Genomic DNA, 19,364 nt, shown 5'->3' with positions numbered 1-19,364 from the left:
TAAAACGTTCTGCCTGCTCTCTTGGCCTGTAGAAACAACATACTACTTTGTTTCCCATTTCCTGGAGAGGGACACATGCATTCCTTCTTCCCAGCTGGAAGCTGAAGGAGTGTGGGGTCTTAGTCCCCTGGAGTTCTGCCATGTTAGCAATGCTCTTCCAGATCTGCAGTTTTGAAGAGCCTTCCATCACCATGGGGTGCAGCTGTGTTTTGTAGCATGCAGTACTGCTGTGGATGAACATTACCAACAGCAGAGAAAACCTGAATCCAGCACTTTTCTCTTTCCCTGCTGTAACACCATGGGTCCCTTTCGCTTCAGAGCTCTGCACTGAGCACAAAACCTGTGTTTGTGGTCATGAAGATTTGGTGGGATAAGCTAATACGCAGTAAATGACAATTGCAGTTTGCTCTGCAAATCATTCTGCTGCTGTGAACTGACTGCACTTGAAAATACTGAACTTTGGGACGTTTGGGACGTTTTTCTTTTGTGCTCAGCTGTTCATTTCTGTGCTATCACAGCGTTTATTCTGCTGAAGCACTGGTTGGTAATAATCAGGTTCCCTCACGCCAGGCAATTTAGCTAGTAAATCACCTAGTGCGAGACAAAGGGCTATTATTTATCAGCTGTATAAGCAGCAGGCGTTCAAGTATGAGAAATCCAGGATTTTTCTTCACCCTGTTTATAAATGCAGCTGTTGAAATCCGCTTTCAGGACCGAGCAGCAGGCGGACGGCGCCCCGGGGCTCGCACCGCCAGGCGGACGGCGGGCGGGAAGGAAGAGCCTCGCACACACCGCCGGAGGAAACGCCCTCCGCTCGGGCTCGCCCACGCCCGCCCCGAGCCGAGCCTGGAGGAGGAGGAGGTCTGGGGCGATGCTGCCGGGACTGGGGCGGGCGGTGCGGAGTCTGCCGTCGGGCGACGGGCTGCTCCGGCTGCTGGTGGGCGGCCGGGCGGCGCGGGGCAGAGGGGATGACCTCCCGCCCCTCTCGGAGCCTCAGGTGAGTTCGGCGGAGCACCGCTCGGAGAAGTTCAGCCGCTGGCAGGGAGCGGCGGGGCGGGGCGGTTACCCCGGTGATGGGGGGGAGGGGGGGTGGGGGAAGCGAGCGATCCGCTGGTGGGGCCGCCCGGGAGCGCTCGGTGCCGGCGTCAGGCGGCGGCTGCTCCGCCACCGCAGCCGCGGCTGTCGCCTCGCCCGCGGGCCCAGCAGCGGGGTTCTTCAGGCGCGGGGCGTGGTGGGGGAGTTACGGGGCTCTGTTACGAAATAGGAGTGGAAGGGAAAAAGAAAAAAAAAAACAACCAAAACTTTTCCTCAAGTGTTGCTGCGGAACTTCGTTGTGTGCAGTGCCTGGGGTTGTGTGTTGTGCTGGGCCCGGGCTGCAGCTGGAGCTGCAGCTTGACAGATGCTCCCAGGCCACCAGGCAGGGCAGCTAGCAGGGCCTGTGGCTGTCTGTCAGGAAAGGATGAGCCATAGTCCCTGAGGACCGTTTTAACAGCAGAAATGCCATGTGCGCTTGATCGTGTTGCTGTGATGAAGCAGACCACGATGCTGTCGTCTGCCCGAAAGAGGACCTGGGCCAGGAGGTGACAGGCAGAAGGAAGCCCTGAGTGGGGCTGTGCAGCCTGCACGGTGCCATGGCCACTCGGAGACACCCAGCACCTCCATGTGTGCGTCTTGACAAGGATTACTGCACACAGCGTGCTTGAAAAGTCACCTGCAGAATTCCCTAGCATTAATTTGGCCCTACTCTGTTAATCTGAGAAGCTTTCTCAGCTCAATCGTGGCTGTGTTAGGAGGACACTTAAGAAGGGAATTAAAATAAATATTGGCTTAGCCACCTTCATCTCTTAAGGTTTAAATGTGGAGTGCTAAAAATGTGTTACCTCTTGCAGTGAGCATTTACACTGCCATTCATCATGCTCTGATGCTGCTTGTTCAGTTTATCACCTCTGACTTATGCAAGGTGCAGCTTTGCATGCAAGCTTTGTGCTTTTCTAGGGCTTCTGAGATGAAGCTGAAAACTGATTAAGGTTCATGAAGATGCACCTAAGCATCCTAGCATAACCTAAGGGGAGGAGGAGGAGGAAAAATGAGCAGGAGAATGATCTGCTTTGTCACCCAGTGGGAAGGAACATGACAGTGACAAAGTTCAGGAGTCAAATTCTTACACTCTGATTTAAGGAGAAGGATTCTGTTGAGGACTTTTCTAAAGCGGAAATGTTTAGAATAAGTTAACATGAAATACTTTTTATATGTGCAATTAAGAGTTTTAACTTTTCTACAGAGCCGTTAGCATGACAACATGAGGCTTGCTTTCTGATTTTCCTCTTCCTGTGTTCATCTTTGGACACCTTTCAAATTTGTAAATGTGCCTCTGTAGAGCAGCTCAGGCACTTAACGCATTTGTTATCATAAAAGTTAAATTAATGGCCTGTAGGTGTAATTTCAAGTAGCGAAACACATTACTGCAGCTGTTCAGATCTTCAGATTTTGAAGTTGAGCAAAGCATCAGATTATGTTCATCTCACTAGTTAAACACTAGCATGGCTCTTTGATGGTGTTTCCCCATTTAAGTTTTTGGGTAGTTCTGTTTGCTGGCTGCTCTGTCGTCACAGGCACGAGAGGAGTTTTGCTGCAGCTCTGGAAAGGAGGGCGGGAGTGCTCAGCACTGGTCACACTCATCCTTGATGTGCTCCAGTGCCATGTTTTTCAGCTTGCTTTTGTGCTACAAGCTGTAATGGAGATCAGCGTGCCCAGGCACCTTCTGTGGCACTGACCATAGGCTTCCATTGGCAAGCTGGAGGTGATATTTTGGTGGCTATGTAGGGTTGTCACATACCATGGAGGTGCTTGTGAGTTACTGTGTTGGTGAGCAGATGTGTGAGCACAACATCTGTTTGTATGCTGTGCTTCTTACTAATAAATAAGTTACCCGGGGGGTAAATCAGCCACCCTGGGATGCCTAATTTTTGCTGAAATTTTTCTGTGAAACAGCAATTGCCATCATGAACAGGATCCTCAACTGTCAGCTTTTCAGCTCAGCTGTTAGCCGAAATCCTAGCCTTCTTTGATGGCTCTGATTAAGGCCGCTATGCTTTCAGTATAAAGTTTATAGAAATCATACTTAATTTTATCAAGTTGGTTTTTAAGTTATAGGAGTTGATTTGTATTGCATGACTTTTTTGTTCTGAGAAGTGTTCAGCATTTACATAGACATGTAGTTTTTCAGACAAAGTGAAGTGTGTTGTGTTTTTTGGGCAGGCCTTATTATTGCTACACAGAATTTTATTTCCAGAAGGATGTGGTTCACTTTGTTAGAGTCCCGGATTTGTAATGCCACAGCTATTTGGTTTGTGCTGAAACTTCAGAGCTGCCAGCTATTTCACTTCCTCTTGCCTTGCACGTGTTAACTCTGTGCTCAGAGAAATGCTCTGCTTCTGCTGTTCTTTGTGAGGAAGAGTTCTTCTTTTTCTATCATGATGGAGAACAGACGTTTTAACACAAACTGGCAATTTTCAGCTCACTTTTTTCTTGGCTGTTCATAAACAGTCTGAGCCAGAGATCACTTAAAGGGCTGATTTAAAAAAAAAAAAATTAACGCAATCTAGTTAGATACCAGATTTGGCACTGTGGAGAAGCTAAAATGGATTTGCTTTTTACAGCCATTCATATACATGAGATTCCTGGTTTAGTTCATGCAGCAGAGATCTGTATAAGGCTGCCTGCAGCACTGGGGATTTCAGCTGCTATTGGCATGGAAGCCTCAGTTATGCTATTTCCTGTAGCTTTTTAAAATCAGGATCCCTTGCAGTTGCACGGTCCCCTTTAGCAAAATTGTTTCTGTGCATTGTGGAGTTGCTGGTGTAGTGACAGTGTCTCCTGCAAGGGGCATGGCTTGTACTGAGAGTAAGGAACTGAAATGGGAAAACTCTTTGTTTGTTTTATGAAGCATTAGTTCTGTTTAACATCATTAATTCAGAGAATGTCCTGCTTTTATGTGTGGGATTCCCTTAAGTTGCATATCTGCACAATAAAGGTTGTGTGTAAGCTGAAAGGTGGGTTTGCAAATATGCCTGTGAAAAGTTTTTGTTTTCTTTCTGTTTTAGGGAATGATGTATGCTTGTTACTGAGGAAAGGATTTTTCCTGGTTGCAAATTGCAGCCAGTTGGGGAACCACGGGTTTGGTTACCTGCAGAAAGCAGGGCAGTGAGTATTTTTGGTTTTGTCCTTCCCAGTATCATCCATATCTGTCAAAAATGTTTCTTTTAATGCTCTCAGCTGACAAGCTGTTGGCTACACCATGCTTCAGGCTGGCCCTAACTTTGTTTTGTCCTTCCTGTTAATGATGTCTAGTTACTCTTGTTTTCTTCCAGACTGCTGTACCACTTTTAGCATTACTCATTTCCAGTTTATCCTTTGGTTTTAGACAGTCTGGGGAGTATCAATCTAGATGTGCCTGAATAGCCACAGGATAATTCAGTTTTTTTTTCCCTGCTATGTTTTAACTTTTGCCTCCTTCCAAGATGCCCCACCAAAGTAGCAATCACAGCAGCTACAGAAGTGAGTTTCCATTGAGTGTTTTGGGTGGTTGAGTATTCCTCTTAAGCATGCTTTGTCCCTGCTATATATTTGCAGTCTTCATAGGTCCTTTGGAAAATGAGGTATAATTGAAGCTGAGAGCTGGAAATTGTGACCATTCAGTGAGCTTCGCCCTCTTTTCTTTCTGCTTCTTACAATGTAAGTTTGCTTAATGATCCAAACCTTGTTTTCTAATTCAGAAACCTTGTGTTTTTACTGGAGGATGTCACCAATGCCATGCACACCCCGGAACTGTCTATGGAAGTGCTGTTCACTCTTCCATATATTAACTTACAAATGTCTTCACCGTTGAAAAGATCGTAGTCATCTACTGCAGGAAGTGTGCCTATCTCAGCTAGTTCATTTCATTGCCTTTGGACACTGCATCTATGCCAGAAAAAAAGAATGGCACTGGGGATGGCAGCTGGATGCTTTCTGCTCTTACTCTTTCCATGTCTAGCAACTGGGAGACGGCTGCATTTGCTCTGATAAATGTGCTTTTGGAGAGAGATGTTGGAGATAGATATATAGGAGGTACATACTGGAGGTATGTGTCTGTATCATGGAAATTCATCATCCTTTGTACTTCTAAGCATGCTCTAGCTGTTCATTATTTTGCCATACATTGTGAAGAACATCCTCATGTGATAGCAAAGTGATAGGCTGTGCTTCTGAGAAGTTTGGAAATAAGTGACTCTACTTATATCTAGCAGGCAACGGGAAGTGCATATGTAGGTACCTCCCTATTAGTAGCCCTTCTGACAACGTTTGTTTTTATGTTTTGGGTGTTTGGTGTTTTTTTTTTTGTTGTTTTTTTTTTGTTTGTTTGGTTTGTTTTTTTTTTCCAATTTAAAATGGGGATAAGAGGAGTCATGCCATGAAGTGGTACCTGTATGAGGCTCACTGTCACTGTAAAGGAGGTAACAGGAAATTATGCCGCAATTTCATTTTGAGCGGTGCTGTGATAATCCAAACAGTGCTGTAAGTGTGAGTACATTTTTGTGCTTTATGGGATGAGGAAAATCTCAGTCAGGCTCTGTTCCTTCCAATGCTCTGTATGAGGCTCTTTTTTGTACCTGTGAAAAGGCTGATTAATACTGAACCTCTAGAGAATGTCTGAGAAAATTGCTCTGCAAATGCCTTGGATGCTCTGAAGATTTACCACAGATCACTGCTTGAGCTCTAATACTTAGTGCTGTTTACAAATGTAGGTAGTGTGTGTCTTAAGAACATTAGTCTCTTCTAATAATGCTTTTTTTTCTTTTCTTTGGATGTTCTTTTTATGTGTTAAAATCTTGTTTTGAAGCTTAAAGGTAAAATGTTTAAAGCTCCTAATAACTTATGTCTGAAGGGGTGGGAGAAGAATGAAAGGGATTGATGTTTCTTTTGGTTGGTTTGTTTGTTTGTTTTGTGGTAAAGATTTTACCTTCTGAAGGCCTTCCTGTAAGACTTTTGGCTCTAGAGAGAAAGCAGGCAGTACACCTGTTCTCAGCATGTAGTTAAACATAAATCCATTTATTTATTTATTTATTTATTTATTTATTTATTTATTTATTTATTTATTCCACTGTCTTCCTCCACCTGAAGGGGAATGAGCTATAGGAAAGTGAATTGAATTGCTGTAGCTGGAGTTGATTTCTCCAGGATCTTTTCCACCCTGGCTGCATACTTGCAAGTCGGCGGCAAATTTCTCATTGGGTTGCTGGTTGGCAGCACAGTTAAAGCAGCCAGATGAGAAGGCAATGAGCTCTTCTGGGCCTGCAGGTGTTCTGCAGTCACTTCTGGGCCTTGTTGCGATACAGTGTTGATTACAGGATTTTTCTGTTAAGGGCATTTAACACCAGCTCTGGCTCTGGGGTATGATGCCTTTCTCTTTTCCAGGAAGATGAAAGGAAGAGACAGGCTGTCTCCTAAGCTAAGTGTCCTAAGCTAAAGCGATGAGCCCAACAAACAATTAAGCCATTTGCTCTCTGAACTGGAGCAGGGAGGATGGGCAGAGGACCGCTCCCAGGCCTGCCACTTGCTGTGACTTTTTCCATCCTCGTCTGACTCATATGTCCTGGATCATCTTGACACTGCACCTCAAGGTGCAGGTATTCTTTCATGCCATCCACAGAGTGTTTTGTGTCTGCCAGACTGGCTGCTCCTTAATTCCTGCAGTGTGGGAGAATCGACTTGCTCTATAAATGTGCTGCTGTGTGCCATTTGTAGCTGACTGAGTAGATGAGGAATTTGTGGTCTGTTCACTGTGAGGATAGATGGCTCACAAGGAATGTGTGACATGACGTCCATGATCCCCAGGGGTTGGGGAAGTATGGATTTAGATTCTGAAGGTCGAGTTCATCACTTGTAAGGTAAATCTCTCATATTAGAGTGGCTATGTCTGTTATAACACAATAGCTGAAGAAGAGAATAGAAATTAAAAATGAACATTGGTTGGCCTGCTAAATATTGTATCTTTTCTTTTTGGTCCATGAACCAGTTCTTCATCCATGCCTGGCTGACTGATCTCGTGCTGTGCGTGGCTGTGTGAAGTGTCAGCAGACAGTGCATGGGTAAACAGAGAGCTTTGTGCCAGTGTGGTGATGCACAACCTCCTGCTGCTGGGGAGGGAATGTGTAGTGCTCCTTCAGATGAAAAAGGAAATGTTTGCTTTGAAAACAGAAAACTTGCACTTTTAGAAGCTGCGCTTATCACAATGAGCAGACAGTGCATCTTCAGAAGGACAGAAAAATTGAATACATTATACACAGACAAGATTGTAACCTTTTTTTTCTCAATTTCAGATAAGCAATTTTGAAGTAATTATCTTGTCATTTGCACTTTGGTCATTTCAGATCAAAATTACTTCAGCCTTCACTTTCTAGTCAGGTGGAAAGGAGGTGTTTTCTTGTATGAAATGTTACCTGCATTGCAGAGCAATGAAACAGTTTCATCTTCCTGCTATCTCTCTGTTATTGCTTAACTGTAGAGAAAGAGACCATGAGGTTGATTAAAGATTACAAAAGCATCTTTAAGTGTCTCATGTATGAGGAGAGATTACATTGCTCTTCTTCCTGGCAAATCAAATATAATATATCATGAGGAAATAGGCTTGGGGCAGAGTGTTCTGCTGTGCAAAAGACTAATATTCTCCATGGAAGGTGCAGTCACCTGTTGGGCTGACATCTTTATGCTGTGATGTTCACAGGGCAATGTTGCTATGGCATTGTTCAAGTTTTCTATATATATTTTTTTTTCTTATGACCTGTCTCATCCTCTTACCTTCTCTTGCAAACTCTCTCTTACTTGATATTCTTTTCTTGCTTTTTGAATCAGCCCCTCAGCAGAGCAATGCCATATCCCATAGTGCAATCTGTGGAAGACAGACTTCTATTTATTTCTTTATTTAGAAAAAAACAAAAAAAAAAAAAAAAAAAAAAAAAAAAACCAACCAAAAAAACCTCACCTTTACCAATGGGTTTAAATAGCCCCTGAGCACTTGCTCTCCTAGGGCCCTCGGTGGCTCTCATGTTCCACACCTTGCCTCTCCCATAGCTGGCATAAACCTGGCCTTACAGCAGGGGGGTATCTGAGGGCTGCAGCTATGGGGCAGAGGGGGAGTTTGTTGTGTCCTTTTGTTGCAGTGGTGGGTTAGTAGGTGGGTGGACCAGAGGCTGTGTGCAGAAGTGTTTCTTAGGGAATGGGGCAGAGGTTTGGGCTAGCCTCAGCTGTACAGGTGAATAGCAAATTTTTAAATTAATCACAGTATAAGATGTGTTAGAGTATCTAAAAATGTTTGAGAAGACGGCAAATGTGCTTTTAGCTACAGGGTAGCTCAGTTTCCTTTTCTGCAAATCCTATCTCTGCCGTGCCCTAGAGAACAAAAGAAGCTGAAAGAGGAGTTTGCAAACAGTAAAATGAAAACGAGTGCAAAAATAGAAGCCTGATGGAAGAAACACACCTGTTGTAAAAATGCAATGTCAATAATAGTGGGTTCTTAAGAGCAGTGTTGTGCTAATATTGGTAATGAAAAGCAGGAAATCTGGGTCTGAGTTGTGAGAGGATTGAGACACAGAGACTCGTGATCTTGAGCCATCTGTTTTTTTCTCGTACCAGAGGGGAGGTAAAGTGCCTCTCTTCTGGTTTCACTTCAGTGCGTGCTCAAACAGGAAAAACTGAGTCAAGTATTGAAGCTCTTTTGTGAGGAACTTTTGTGTGCGGTAACCAAACCCTGTTGTTAAATCCTCATGGAACCTAGATACGAGTTTTCTTTTAGTTCAGCCATTCTTGTTTAACTGTGTATGCTGCCAGCTGTATCCTGGATTCTTCTTCATGCTTTCTCAAAGGCTGCTTCTAAAATGACTTGTAGACTATTCAGCTGTCACAGCGCTTACACTTGTGGCATACATTTTGGCAGTGTAACTTTGGTTGGTTTGGAAAACTTTTGGAAGCTGTAGTGTTCTCATTTCAGTATCTCAAAACATAAGCCTCGCTAAGGGGTGCAGCACAAGGAACTGGAAAGGTTCAGAATGGGTGGACCCTTGGGGGCTTTGATCTGGGAGATGACCTGCTGCAGAATGACTCACAGCTTGGCTTATTCTTCTCAAAACTGAGAGAGGCCTAATAAAAATCTCGAAAGATTCCTGCCAGGGCACGTTCCCAGGCACTGGCACCATGGCAGCATCTTTTACTTGCAGTCAATCCAGCTGGTACAGTTTCTCAGCTAGTTGCAATGGCTTTCAAGCAAAAGCAGTTTATTTTGAAGAAGATGATGTCTTTTCCTTCCTTTTCCTCCAAAGCTGGAGCTAGCCTCACCTTAATATGAGGACACATGAGATTTTTGCAATGAGATTCCCATAACTTTTTTTCTCATTGTAATGTTAGTTATGAGAGTGTGCTCTGATGTTCTTTATTGTAGTCATCTGAAATGAGAGCAATCTGTATCTGAAGCCATAAAGTCTGACATGCTATAGGATATGAAAGTGTAGTTCCTATTTAGGTCTGTCATCTTTAGCCAGAAGCAAAGCGTGCATGCTTAGTATTTGTAATCAGTCTTTCTGCTGTATTAAAACTGGGTATTGTGGCCTAGAGAGAGCTGTGTAGTTTCAGGCTTAGTCTTGCAGTGCTTATGACTGTAGGCATCCTAGAAAGGTGAGTGAGTGAGCTGCGTCATTTGAAAGAGCCCAGGCCTTGTGCAAGTGAATTGCAGCTGTTGAGCCATCCATGCTCTTGAGAGTGCTGACCCCAAGCTATCCTTCATGACAGTGAAAGTATATATGTCATATATATATGACAAGAATAATCTGATATAGACCACACCCTGATAAGGCTTTAATCTGGGCAAGCTGTTACAATAGTGCCATTCTTCTGCACTTCAAAAAGCTTGTTTCCTTGTGTGACAGTTGCCTTGCCTTCTGCAATGGCTGTCACTCCTCTGGTGAGCAGGGATGCTACTGTTGTCAGGGATTCCCTACGCCAGCTGATGAAAAATGTGGTTTTGCTGCCTTTCAAATACGAATACACTCTGGGCTTGTTGGGGGGCCGATCTTACGAGTATGCACTCCACCACAAACCATTATAGTGTTTCTGGTCTACCTTGGCATTAACCATCAGTAATTTGTAGTTCTCTTTATGTATTACAGAAGCTTTTGTGCAAGTTATGAATATTTCCAACTGCAGTGCTGCAGGTAGCTACATGCAATAACATAATAAAATAGATGCTATCAGAAGTTATGAACAATCTTGAACAAAAAGACTGAAGACTGATGTTGATCATTCATGTGCTAATAGTTTTGGATGCTGTGCAACACTTGGAATTCAAGCCCTTAGGTACTGCTGTTGGCCTTTGTGGTTTTCCTAGTAGCTCCTAGGTTTTGGAAGAAGCTCTGACCTCTGTGTCATCCCTTGACTCAAGGATTTGAGCTTTAAGGAAAATACATAGCACCTTTTCCAGTCTTCAGAGGGTCAGGATCTGCTGTCAGAGCAGCACAGTGCTCCAGGGGAAGCCAGCAGGAAAATCTCATGTGCGAGTTCTAGAAACTATGATTGAGCCCCAGCAACACATGTGCAGAGGAAGGGAAATGTCGAACAAAGGTGCTTATTCAGAGGAGATGGTGGAAACAGAGCTGCTGGACTTTGGTGTTTATCTCAAACTATCAATATTTAGTGAGTAGTTTGTGTTGTTACTGACTTGGTGCACTTTGCTCAGTGTGGCACGTACTCTGGCCTTTTTACAATTACAAATGCAGAGATGTTTAGGATATCCCATTTAGATTAAATAATTGTTTTGTAGCATTAATGCCTCTGCTTAAAAATGAGCATTTAGCAGATTGCTTCAGAGGCTTCAGATGTGAATGTAGATGCAGAAGAAGGCAGATTCTTAACTTAAATAGTGTTATTCTGCATGAAAGGAAAATACAGACATGAGGAAAGCAAGGAGAAACTGGTGTGTCTCTTTGCGCCCTTCATGCCCACAGAACAAGTGAATGAAGAGATTTTCAGTGCGTTCATTAAACCTTATCAGATCTTCCCTCGTGGAACTGGCAGACAGCAAAAGCACATTGCAGCAAAATATTTTGGTGTCAGAGACTGTGACTGTTCTTTCCCTTGTATTTTCTTCCAGGATAAGCACTTTGCAAACATGGCTCTCTTATTGCTAATTAGATACTTTTTTGCTCATTTGCTAGATTGTCAGTAAGCCATGCTTGAAAAAGTCAGATCTTTTGTACTCCAGAAAAGCTCTTCTGAGTTATAAAGGTGTTAACTGCAGGCTACTGCAGGTTGTCCAACATGCTGTTTTCTCAAGACAGTGCAGATGTTATAATGTGGGAAAGGCTTACAAGAATTCTCATGCTGTGTGTTTGTGAGGAAGGCTGCTCCCCTCCAGTGCTGATCCTCATCACAGCAGAGCAGCAGGTGGTGTGAGTTGGTCCCAGTTGCTCTGTTCCTGTGAGAGGCACTTTGCTGGTGCTGGGGTCCTGCATTTCCCATGGCAGGGATTTCCCAGTCAAAGTCCTCAAATTGGTAAATCCAAACAACTGGTATTAGTCCTGGTTTGGGAGCTCTGAAGGAAAAAGAAATGGGGCATCACTTTTTCTCCCCTGCTGCCAAATGCTACATAACGGCCTGTTTTGCTACCAGTGCTGGAGTAAATTTACTCATGTTCGTAAGTTGCCTGGAGAGCGAGTCCCATGCTATCCAGGGAATACAGCGCTTCAACAGCTGTTGGGCTGAGAAGATCCATGGCTTGCTGTGAACCTGGAGGCATCTGCTGGGGGGCCATCCTGGCATTGCTCTGATGAAATAGCAGTTTGTGAAATTCTCATTTAGAAATCAAAACCAAAACAATTCTTCTGACGGAAGCAGTGTAACTATGGGTTGTCACTGCACATGAGCGACAGGGGAGGGCTGGCAATTCTCTGGAGCAAACAGCACCAGGGCTGGGAGGTACCAGAATTCAGGGCTGCCTTCTGCTGACCTTTTCTGCTATGGCCACAGGGACCTGATTTGGCCAACAGCTTGTCTATAACCAGCCAGAGAACACTTAATCCATAGCTGGGAAATGTCACCCCTCTGTCTCCTCCAAAGAGTTTTAAAGAAAGTAGTCTGCTAGTAGGAGCTGTTTGCTTCCAGCCTGCGCTACTGAGTACATTGTGCTACCAGATTCAGACATCAAGGTGTCATGCTGAAGCGTAGGAGAGGAGAAGCAAGCTGGGAATTAGGTTGGCACTGTTCTGATAGTTAATTATTTACCTGCAGCAGGCTGCTCCTGGTCTCATTTTTCTTCACTCCTCAGTATCCCAGCGTGATAAAGCATGCAGGGATCGTGTTTCTCCAGGATATGGCTGCAAAGGGGCCTGCTTCTTGAGCGGAGGCAGTTAAGGTCCAATTCCTGGTACAGAACACACTGAATGTTTGGTGAGAGCTACTGGAAAACCAAGTTGCTGCTTGAGCTGCGGTGTTGGTATAGTACAATGAGGGAAATACTGTGTTTGTCTTCAGGTTTCCTATTACTTCAAAGACGCTGATCATTGAAGAGAAATCACGTGCAGTATCAATGGTTAAAAGCTGTAGAGTTTAATTTATTAGGAAAAAAAAGTAAGGATTAAATACACGTAACTGGCCTACGCAGTAACTACAGAAGTTCATAAATCAACAAGCGTAAGAGGTAAGAGCATAGAAAACAGAAAGGAACTGCGCATGTGGCTGGGGATAAGGGTGAAGTGAGAAGGAGACCTTGGATATTCCATATGTGACTCCAAGAGTGAAATGCTCTTGGCTATTAAATGCTTTCCCCAAGGAGAGCGTGGGAATTTTTTACTGGATGGACATAGAGCTATGCTAGACAGCAATCCAATAAATATTTAGAATGAAAAATCTTGTCCTTTTAGGGTGACCACATCAATGTATTGAGTCTGGCTTCATCTTGTAACAGTCACAGTCAGCGTTATTTGAATCTGTTGTGAAGGACATGCAGAAAGTGAATCATGCTGTGCTAGGTGCCTGCAGGCAAATGTGCATTTACAAGCCTGGCAATATCCCCACACTCATCTCAATGGCAGTATTATAGTCAGCTTGAATCTCAAGTTTACAGGACAGCTTACTCTTTTAGCTGTACTTCATCAACTCATTGGGAAGGAAAACCCAATGTCAGACAGGGGAGTGGGCCTGGTCTGTGCAGCCACAGGAGGGGAGCTGAGTGCTGAGCTAATCCTGTGTGCTCTGCTTGTCACTTCCACTTGTTGCAGCTTTTTTCTGCCTTTAGCAAAATAGACGAAGGCTGTGAAAGTGAATCTAAAGCTAAGTTGCTGCGTATCTTTGGTACGTATGCTTACTGCAGTGACAGTTGTGAGACAAAACAACTACTGCATGACAAAGACATCAAGCTGCCAGAGTTTGCAAAATCCACATTAAATGTCCTGGTGTAGTGCGTTTTCAGAGATACAAGGAATGATGAGCTATTTCTAGTAGAGGAGAACTGTCATTTGAGTTCTATGCAATAACATATGGCAATGTTTCACCTTACTGCAAAAGCTAAGAGATTTGCAGTGGGATAGGTATGGTGTGCACCCCTCTGTCACAAAGGTGCTGTTCTGAGGAGCCATCTCAAACCCAAGCATGTGATTCTGGACCATTTGAGGAGGCTTCATGCTGGTTGCTGGTGGCCTGGGAAGGGAGGAAGAGCTGTATTCCTATGTGCATGAGCACCTCACTGGCTCCCTGCTGGCTGGGCACAGGCAGCGCTGGGCATTTAAATCCATCAGCTTCTGCCTTCCTTCTGGTGGCTGTTTTCAGAGAGGCAAACTTGTGTTGTTTAATTTATGAAACAAGGAAAGCCTTATTAGCCATTATTCCTGTTTTTTAATCTCATAGGCAAAAAAGAAGCCCTGTCTTTTTTATTCAGTGCAGCAGCATGCTGGAGAAACAGAACAGATGGCAAGCAGAAATCTTTGTGATTCTGCGCTGACATCATTTTCTTTCACTTGCCAGTTTGTTTGTTACTGGTTGACCACACTGGTCAGGTGGGCTTTGGTGGCACTGGGATACATGGTCACTCCCCCAGTGTGAATGTCTTTGTGTTCTTGGCTGGTACGAATGAACGTTTTTGTCTCTGGATATCTCATGTTATCTCTTAATCGTGCTTATTATGATTCTCAACTAATAAGCTCCTGTGTAAAGCTACTGGAAATCTAGCAGGAAGGAGCAAGGAAAAACAGTGGGGCTTCCTACTGGGATTCAGCCTCTGCCTAACTGGCAAGGACTTGCTGCCCCATGGCTTCTGCTTGCTTCCAGCTTGTTACCTGAGGCAACACACAAGGTCTTTTTCTTGCTATGGGCTTTGGGATGCTGGAATGCATCCTGGGGCTGATTGCGAGGTTGACAAATAAACATTGTCAGTAAAACAGAAGTAGATACTATTGGATTAACCCAAAATGGTGTTCCTGTTCCTTACTAGAAGAAAATTTTGCAATGAATTAGGAGTTGATCAGCTATAGGAGCACAGTCCATGTAGCTTTCAGGGCTGTCTAGTTTAGGCCAAGGGAAGGCATTTGATGTTGCCTGCCTTTCCATGGAAGAAATAGTCTCTGAGTCCTTTAAAGGCAGTAAATGATTTTCTTGGAAACTTCTGACTCCACTTTGCCTACACGTGAGCGTTACTTGTAGGGCAGTATGAATGCCCTAATTATGAAACAAAAAGCAAGCGACTTTTTTAAAATGCTGCTTACTGATTTGCCTGAAAACTGCCTGGAGCTGGCAGCTTAGGATTTGAAAGCAGAGAGAAAAGAAATTCAGCTATCACCATTTGACAAAAGCTGGAGTCTGCCTGATAGGCAGTTTTGTAAGGAAGCAGATAATCATACATGATACAATGAAAGTAGGAAATGAGAGGCCAACTTGATTGAGAAGAAAATAAGCAGTTTCTTCTGATTGCGGGGAATCCTTCAGCACTTACTATGCTTGTGCTGTATGAAACCTTTTGCTATTATCTCTGTTGCATTTCATCTGTGATTTATCATCTTGGAGCAAATTCTTTTTGTAAAACTCATGAAAATTCATGTTCTTTCTAAACAAGAAGTCTGTGCAAAAGACATCATAGTCCATTTTACGTCGTAATGATTCACAAAACCAAAAGAGGAGCCAGCAAGGGCCTAATGGAGCTACCAATATAATGGTTTGTAATACTTACTAAATTGTACTTGTCTTATTCGTAAACAAGATGTCACTGAAGTGTGACTAAGTTCTTTTATTAAGTGTCACCAAGTTCTTTACTATGAGAGTGGTGAGGTGCTGGAACAGGCTGCCCAGAGAGGCTGTGGATGCTCCATCGCTGGAGGTGTTCAAGGCCAGAATGGATGGGGCCTGGGCAGTCTGGTCTAGTATTAAATGGGGAGGTTGGTGGCCCTGCATGTGGAAGGGGGGTTGGAGATTCATGATCTTTGAGGTCCCTTCCAACCCGGGCTGTTCTGTGATTCTGTGAAGTGACAGTACAAAAGTAACTGTGAATTCAGTGATGCCGTGTGTTTTAGGAGGCTATGAAAGATGCTCCTACCTACTGATGTTTGGGCATCATAAGCCTGTAGAGCAAAATACAATTACTGGTAAAATGTAGAGGTGTAATCCCTACATCTCAACACTATGGTGATGTCACTTGAATATGTTCAAAAATCATAATAATTATATGTCAACAAAAATAAGGTGATCTATCTGGAAGTGAAGGATGCAGATGTCCTGTGAGGCACATAGAACATGGATATATGTAGTGGCCACATCTGAATCCTATTTAAAGAAGCTACAAGGACTCTTGAAAGAGTGAAAAAAATTATTCATAGCATCGAGATTCATGATCCTTGAGGTCCCTTCCAACCTGGGCTGTTCTGTGATTCTGTGAAGTGACGGTATAGAATCTGATCAGCTCCCTCACCCTGCTGGCCACGCTTCTTTTGATGCAGCTCAGGATATGGTAGGCTTTCTGGGCTGTGAGGGCACATTGCTGGCTCATGTCCAGCTTGCCATCTGCCATTACCCCCAGGTCTTTTTCAGCAGGCTGTGTTCAATTATTTCATCTCCAGCTTGTATTGTGTTGGTATTCCCTCGACCCAAATGCAGGATCTTGCATTTCGATTTGTTGAACCTCATGAGGTTCACCTGGGCCCACTGCTCAAACCTCTCTAGATCCCTCTGGATGGCATCCTGTCTGTGGGAATTAACATAGGAATAGAGGAAGAAGAAATGGATCTGAAAGGTGCTGGATGAGCAGCAAGCAAGCACACATGCAAGTTTGCTCTGGGAAAAGCTCAGTGGGCACATCCCAGCACAGGTGCCAGACCATTCAGAGCACACGGGGGCTTTCATCTTCCTGTGCTGGGCTTACTTGCTTCTTTTATGATAACAAAGGTTAGAAAAAGCCTTTGGGAAGCTGTACTGGAAAAGTTCAGTTTTTCCATTCTCATTGCCTGCTCAATAGAAAAGTTAAATAAATGATCAGCCTTATAATACAGAGTAAAGACAGGTGGGTGGGCTGGGTAACTCTACATATTGCAGCTGGTGCTGGTTGTTTTGACAAAACCTGTTGCAGTTTCTATAAAATTATGTTTTTAAGTTCTCTGGTTACTGGCTGTGGATGTTCTTAGAGTGTTTGCCTCAAAAATATTTTTGATGTTTCCCATCAGAATCTCTTGGAAGGAAAGCAATTAGCCATCTGCTTACTTGCCTTATTATGCCATTGATTTCATTGGTTAAAAAGCATACTGAGATCAGACTGTCCGTTCCAACCAGTTTTCCATCAACTAATCAAAAGAAAACTGTTCTCCCTTTGGAAAAGTACACGTTCACAGTTGCCTGTGCAAAACTCTATTTCTGAAATGCTTGGGCAAGTTCTATGGCAGATCTTTAACAAGAAATGAAGGAACAGAGGTATGGATGTTTATTATAAAGGCATTTTTTTAATGGTCTGTTGTGTTTCAATAATTATCTAGACAAATGTTGCTGCAGGTAAAAAGGAGAAATTTTTTTAGTAGTGTAGCATGCAGCTACTTGCCCCTGGAATTATGCTGGGGCCAAGGCAGACGTGGACATAAGGCTAAGTACCTACTCTGTAGGCAGGAACTGGTTGTGCCTGCAGTGGAGATGAGATGAAAACTTGCTGGAGAGATGGTGAAGAGGCAACAGCGATGCTGTTGAGCTGTCAGCTTTCCTTTCTTCCTCAGCAGCTGCTTCTCTTTTATGGTCTGCTTGGCAGAGCTGATTGGCAGTGCATTACCTGCAAGCAAAGTTAATGAAAATCAGGCATGAGGAACATCCCTGGGAACTCCTCTGCTGCTGGTGCTTCTAATTCACCTTCTTACCTCTGCCAGGTGCTAATTTTAAGCCTGGCATCAATCTGATTTCCCAAGTACTTTACTTTTGCTCAGCCAAGCTTCAAATGCCTTAAGGCATCGTTAAAATAAAGAAAAGTCTGAGAAAACAATATTCATACATTTTGCAAAGTGCCTCTTTTAGATAAATTAAGATAACCCCTGCTTTTTATGGTTTAGGGCACGGGTGCGGCTAGTTATATTCCAAGCAGAGGAGTCCATTCTAAATGGAAGTGTTGACAAGCAGTTCTGTTTTCTGAATAGTGTCTTTTTTTTCCTATGTGTTGCAAGCTGCCCAATGCTTTCAATCTGAGAAGTGCTTTAAGAAGAAAACAGGAGTTGGCTAAAACTGTGATAAAGCTGCAATCATATTAATCTGACTTTGCACCCTGTTATTTCTCTTCTGTTATCTCTGCAATATAAACAAGATTCTTCCTGACTGGCAATTTGAAGAATTACTATTTCCCCTAGAGATGAATAGAAGCATGTTTCTGAGAGATATGAAAGCAGCTGTATGCATTAAGATGTGCACTTTCTTGAACCTTTGTAGGAGAAGATTCAGCTAGTCCATTTTCTTATCTAATAAGATACATTATAAGTGTATTTTTTAAAACAAAGTCTCTCTTGTTATCCTTAAAGTCAAATACTGCAGCGTTTTTTGGGTTGGGGTTTCTATCAAGAAAGCACAGCACAAGAGCTAAGATGCACTCAGTGGGCGAAATGAAAAGTCCCGTCTGTGCTGACAGACCGCTCTTTTCACTGTGTGTTGTTAGAGAGCAGATGGCGCAGCTCTCAGAGTAGATTTGCTTTTGTTTTTGATAAAACACAAGCACATTCTCCATGCTACAATCCCTTTCTCTTCAAATGTTAGCCTCTTGGGTTTGCAACCTTAGTTCTAGGTGTTATATCCTTCCTTCTGTTCCAAAGGAGGTAGGTTGGGAACAATAGTGCTTTTTGGACGGCTAGACTCGACTGAAACTGGATGAAGATGGAAGATTTCTGATACTTTGGATGCAAAAAGACTTCTAGGTCTCCTTCCTCAGTAGGAAGGGAAAGGGAAGAAGGTTTACGAAAATAGTAAAAGGAAATACTGTGTTTCCTTTGGTTTTCAGCCTTTCTGAAATGTCTGGGGATAGTTGACTCTCACATTGTAGCTTGTTATTCTATAATTAGTTGATTGCTTGGTTTGCTTCTCTTAAAAAATCAGACTGAAGTGGACATTGGCTGTGTTTATTGCAGGTTTAAAACAAAATGCAAAACAAAAACATGCACACAAAAACCAACACCAAAAAAAAAAAACCAGAAACCATACCAGTCAATATGGAACATGTCAGTAGGTTTCAGTAGTATGCCTGTTGGAGAGCTTGCTGCAAGATGCCTTTTAGTTACTGTGATTTAGTGCGGCGTATTTAAGATAAAGGCAAAAACCTGATGCTTAGTGGCATATTGCATTACAGTGTTTTTTTAATTTCATTTTCCTACTGTTACCTTAGAGAGGAGGAAGTGAGGATACTGGGGACTGTAGCATTGTATTTTTTTGTAAAGGCCACTCATGAGTTTGTCTTGAGGCACTATTGACATTGTGTTGACACTAGAAAGACAGATGAGCTTTGCTGAGGTGCTGCTGGGACCACAAGGGCACAGCAAGCCCTGCGCTGGAAAGTACAGCTGAGTGGGCAGCTGTGGGATAGCACACTGTCTTTGCTGTTGAAATAACAAAACTGCTGTATCATCTGACGCTTCTGTAAGCCACGTCAAAATGGTTTCAAATATGGCCAGCTGCATTTTGATTCAGATTATTTTTATAATCTTTTGGAATGGCAAGCCAAAATGAAATAAAGCCATTGGTGCTCTCTGTGTTCTTAGAGAGTCTGCTGGTGATTTTTTTTTTTTTTTTTTTTGGTAGAATTTCAAGGTAACTTTTTCATAAGGAAATATATATATATATATATA

General features: G+C 43.3%; 1 protein-coding gene across 1 annotated transcript in view; it reads left to right on the top strand.

Annotated features, from left to right (window-relative positions):
- Positions 1 to 685: 685 nt before the first annotated feature.
- Positions 686 to 19,364, top strand: part of MCUB (mitochondrial calcium uniporter dominant negative subunit beta) — a gene marked incomplete at both ends in the record, with an annotated part of 28,684 nt that continues 10,005 nt past the window's right edge. Inside the window, one exon of the mRNA XM_079534574.1 lies at positions 686 to 997. Coding sequence (XP_079390700.1) covers positions 686 to 997 — 312 coding nt within the window. The remainder of the gene's footprint in view (positions 998 to 19,364) is intronic.

The sequence above is a fragment of the Tetrao urogallus genome, assembly GCF_951394365.1.
Source record: "Tetrao urogallus genome assembly, chromosome: 4".
Classification (NCBI taxonomy): Eukaryota; Metazoa; Chordata; class Aves; order Galliformes; family Phasianidae; genus Tetrao; species Tetrao urogallus.
This window is presented reverse-complemented; position numbering and strand designations above follow the sequence as displayed.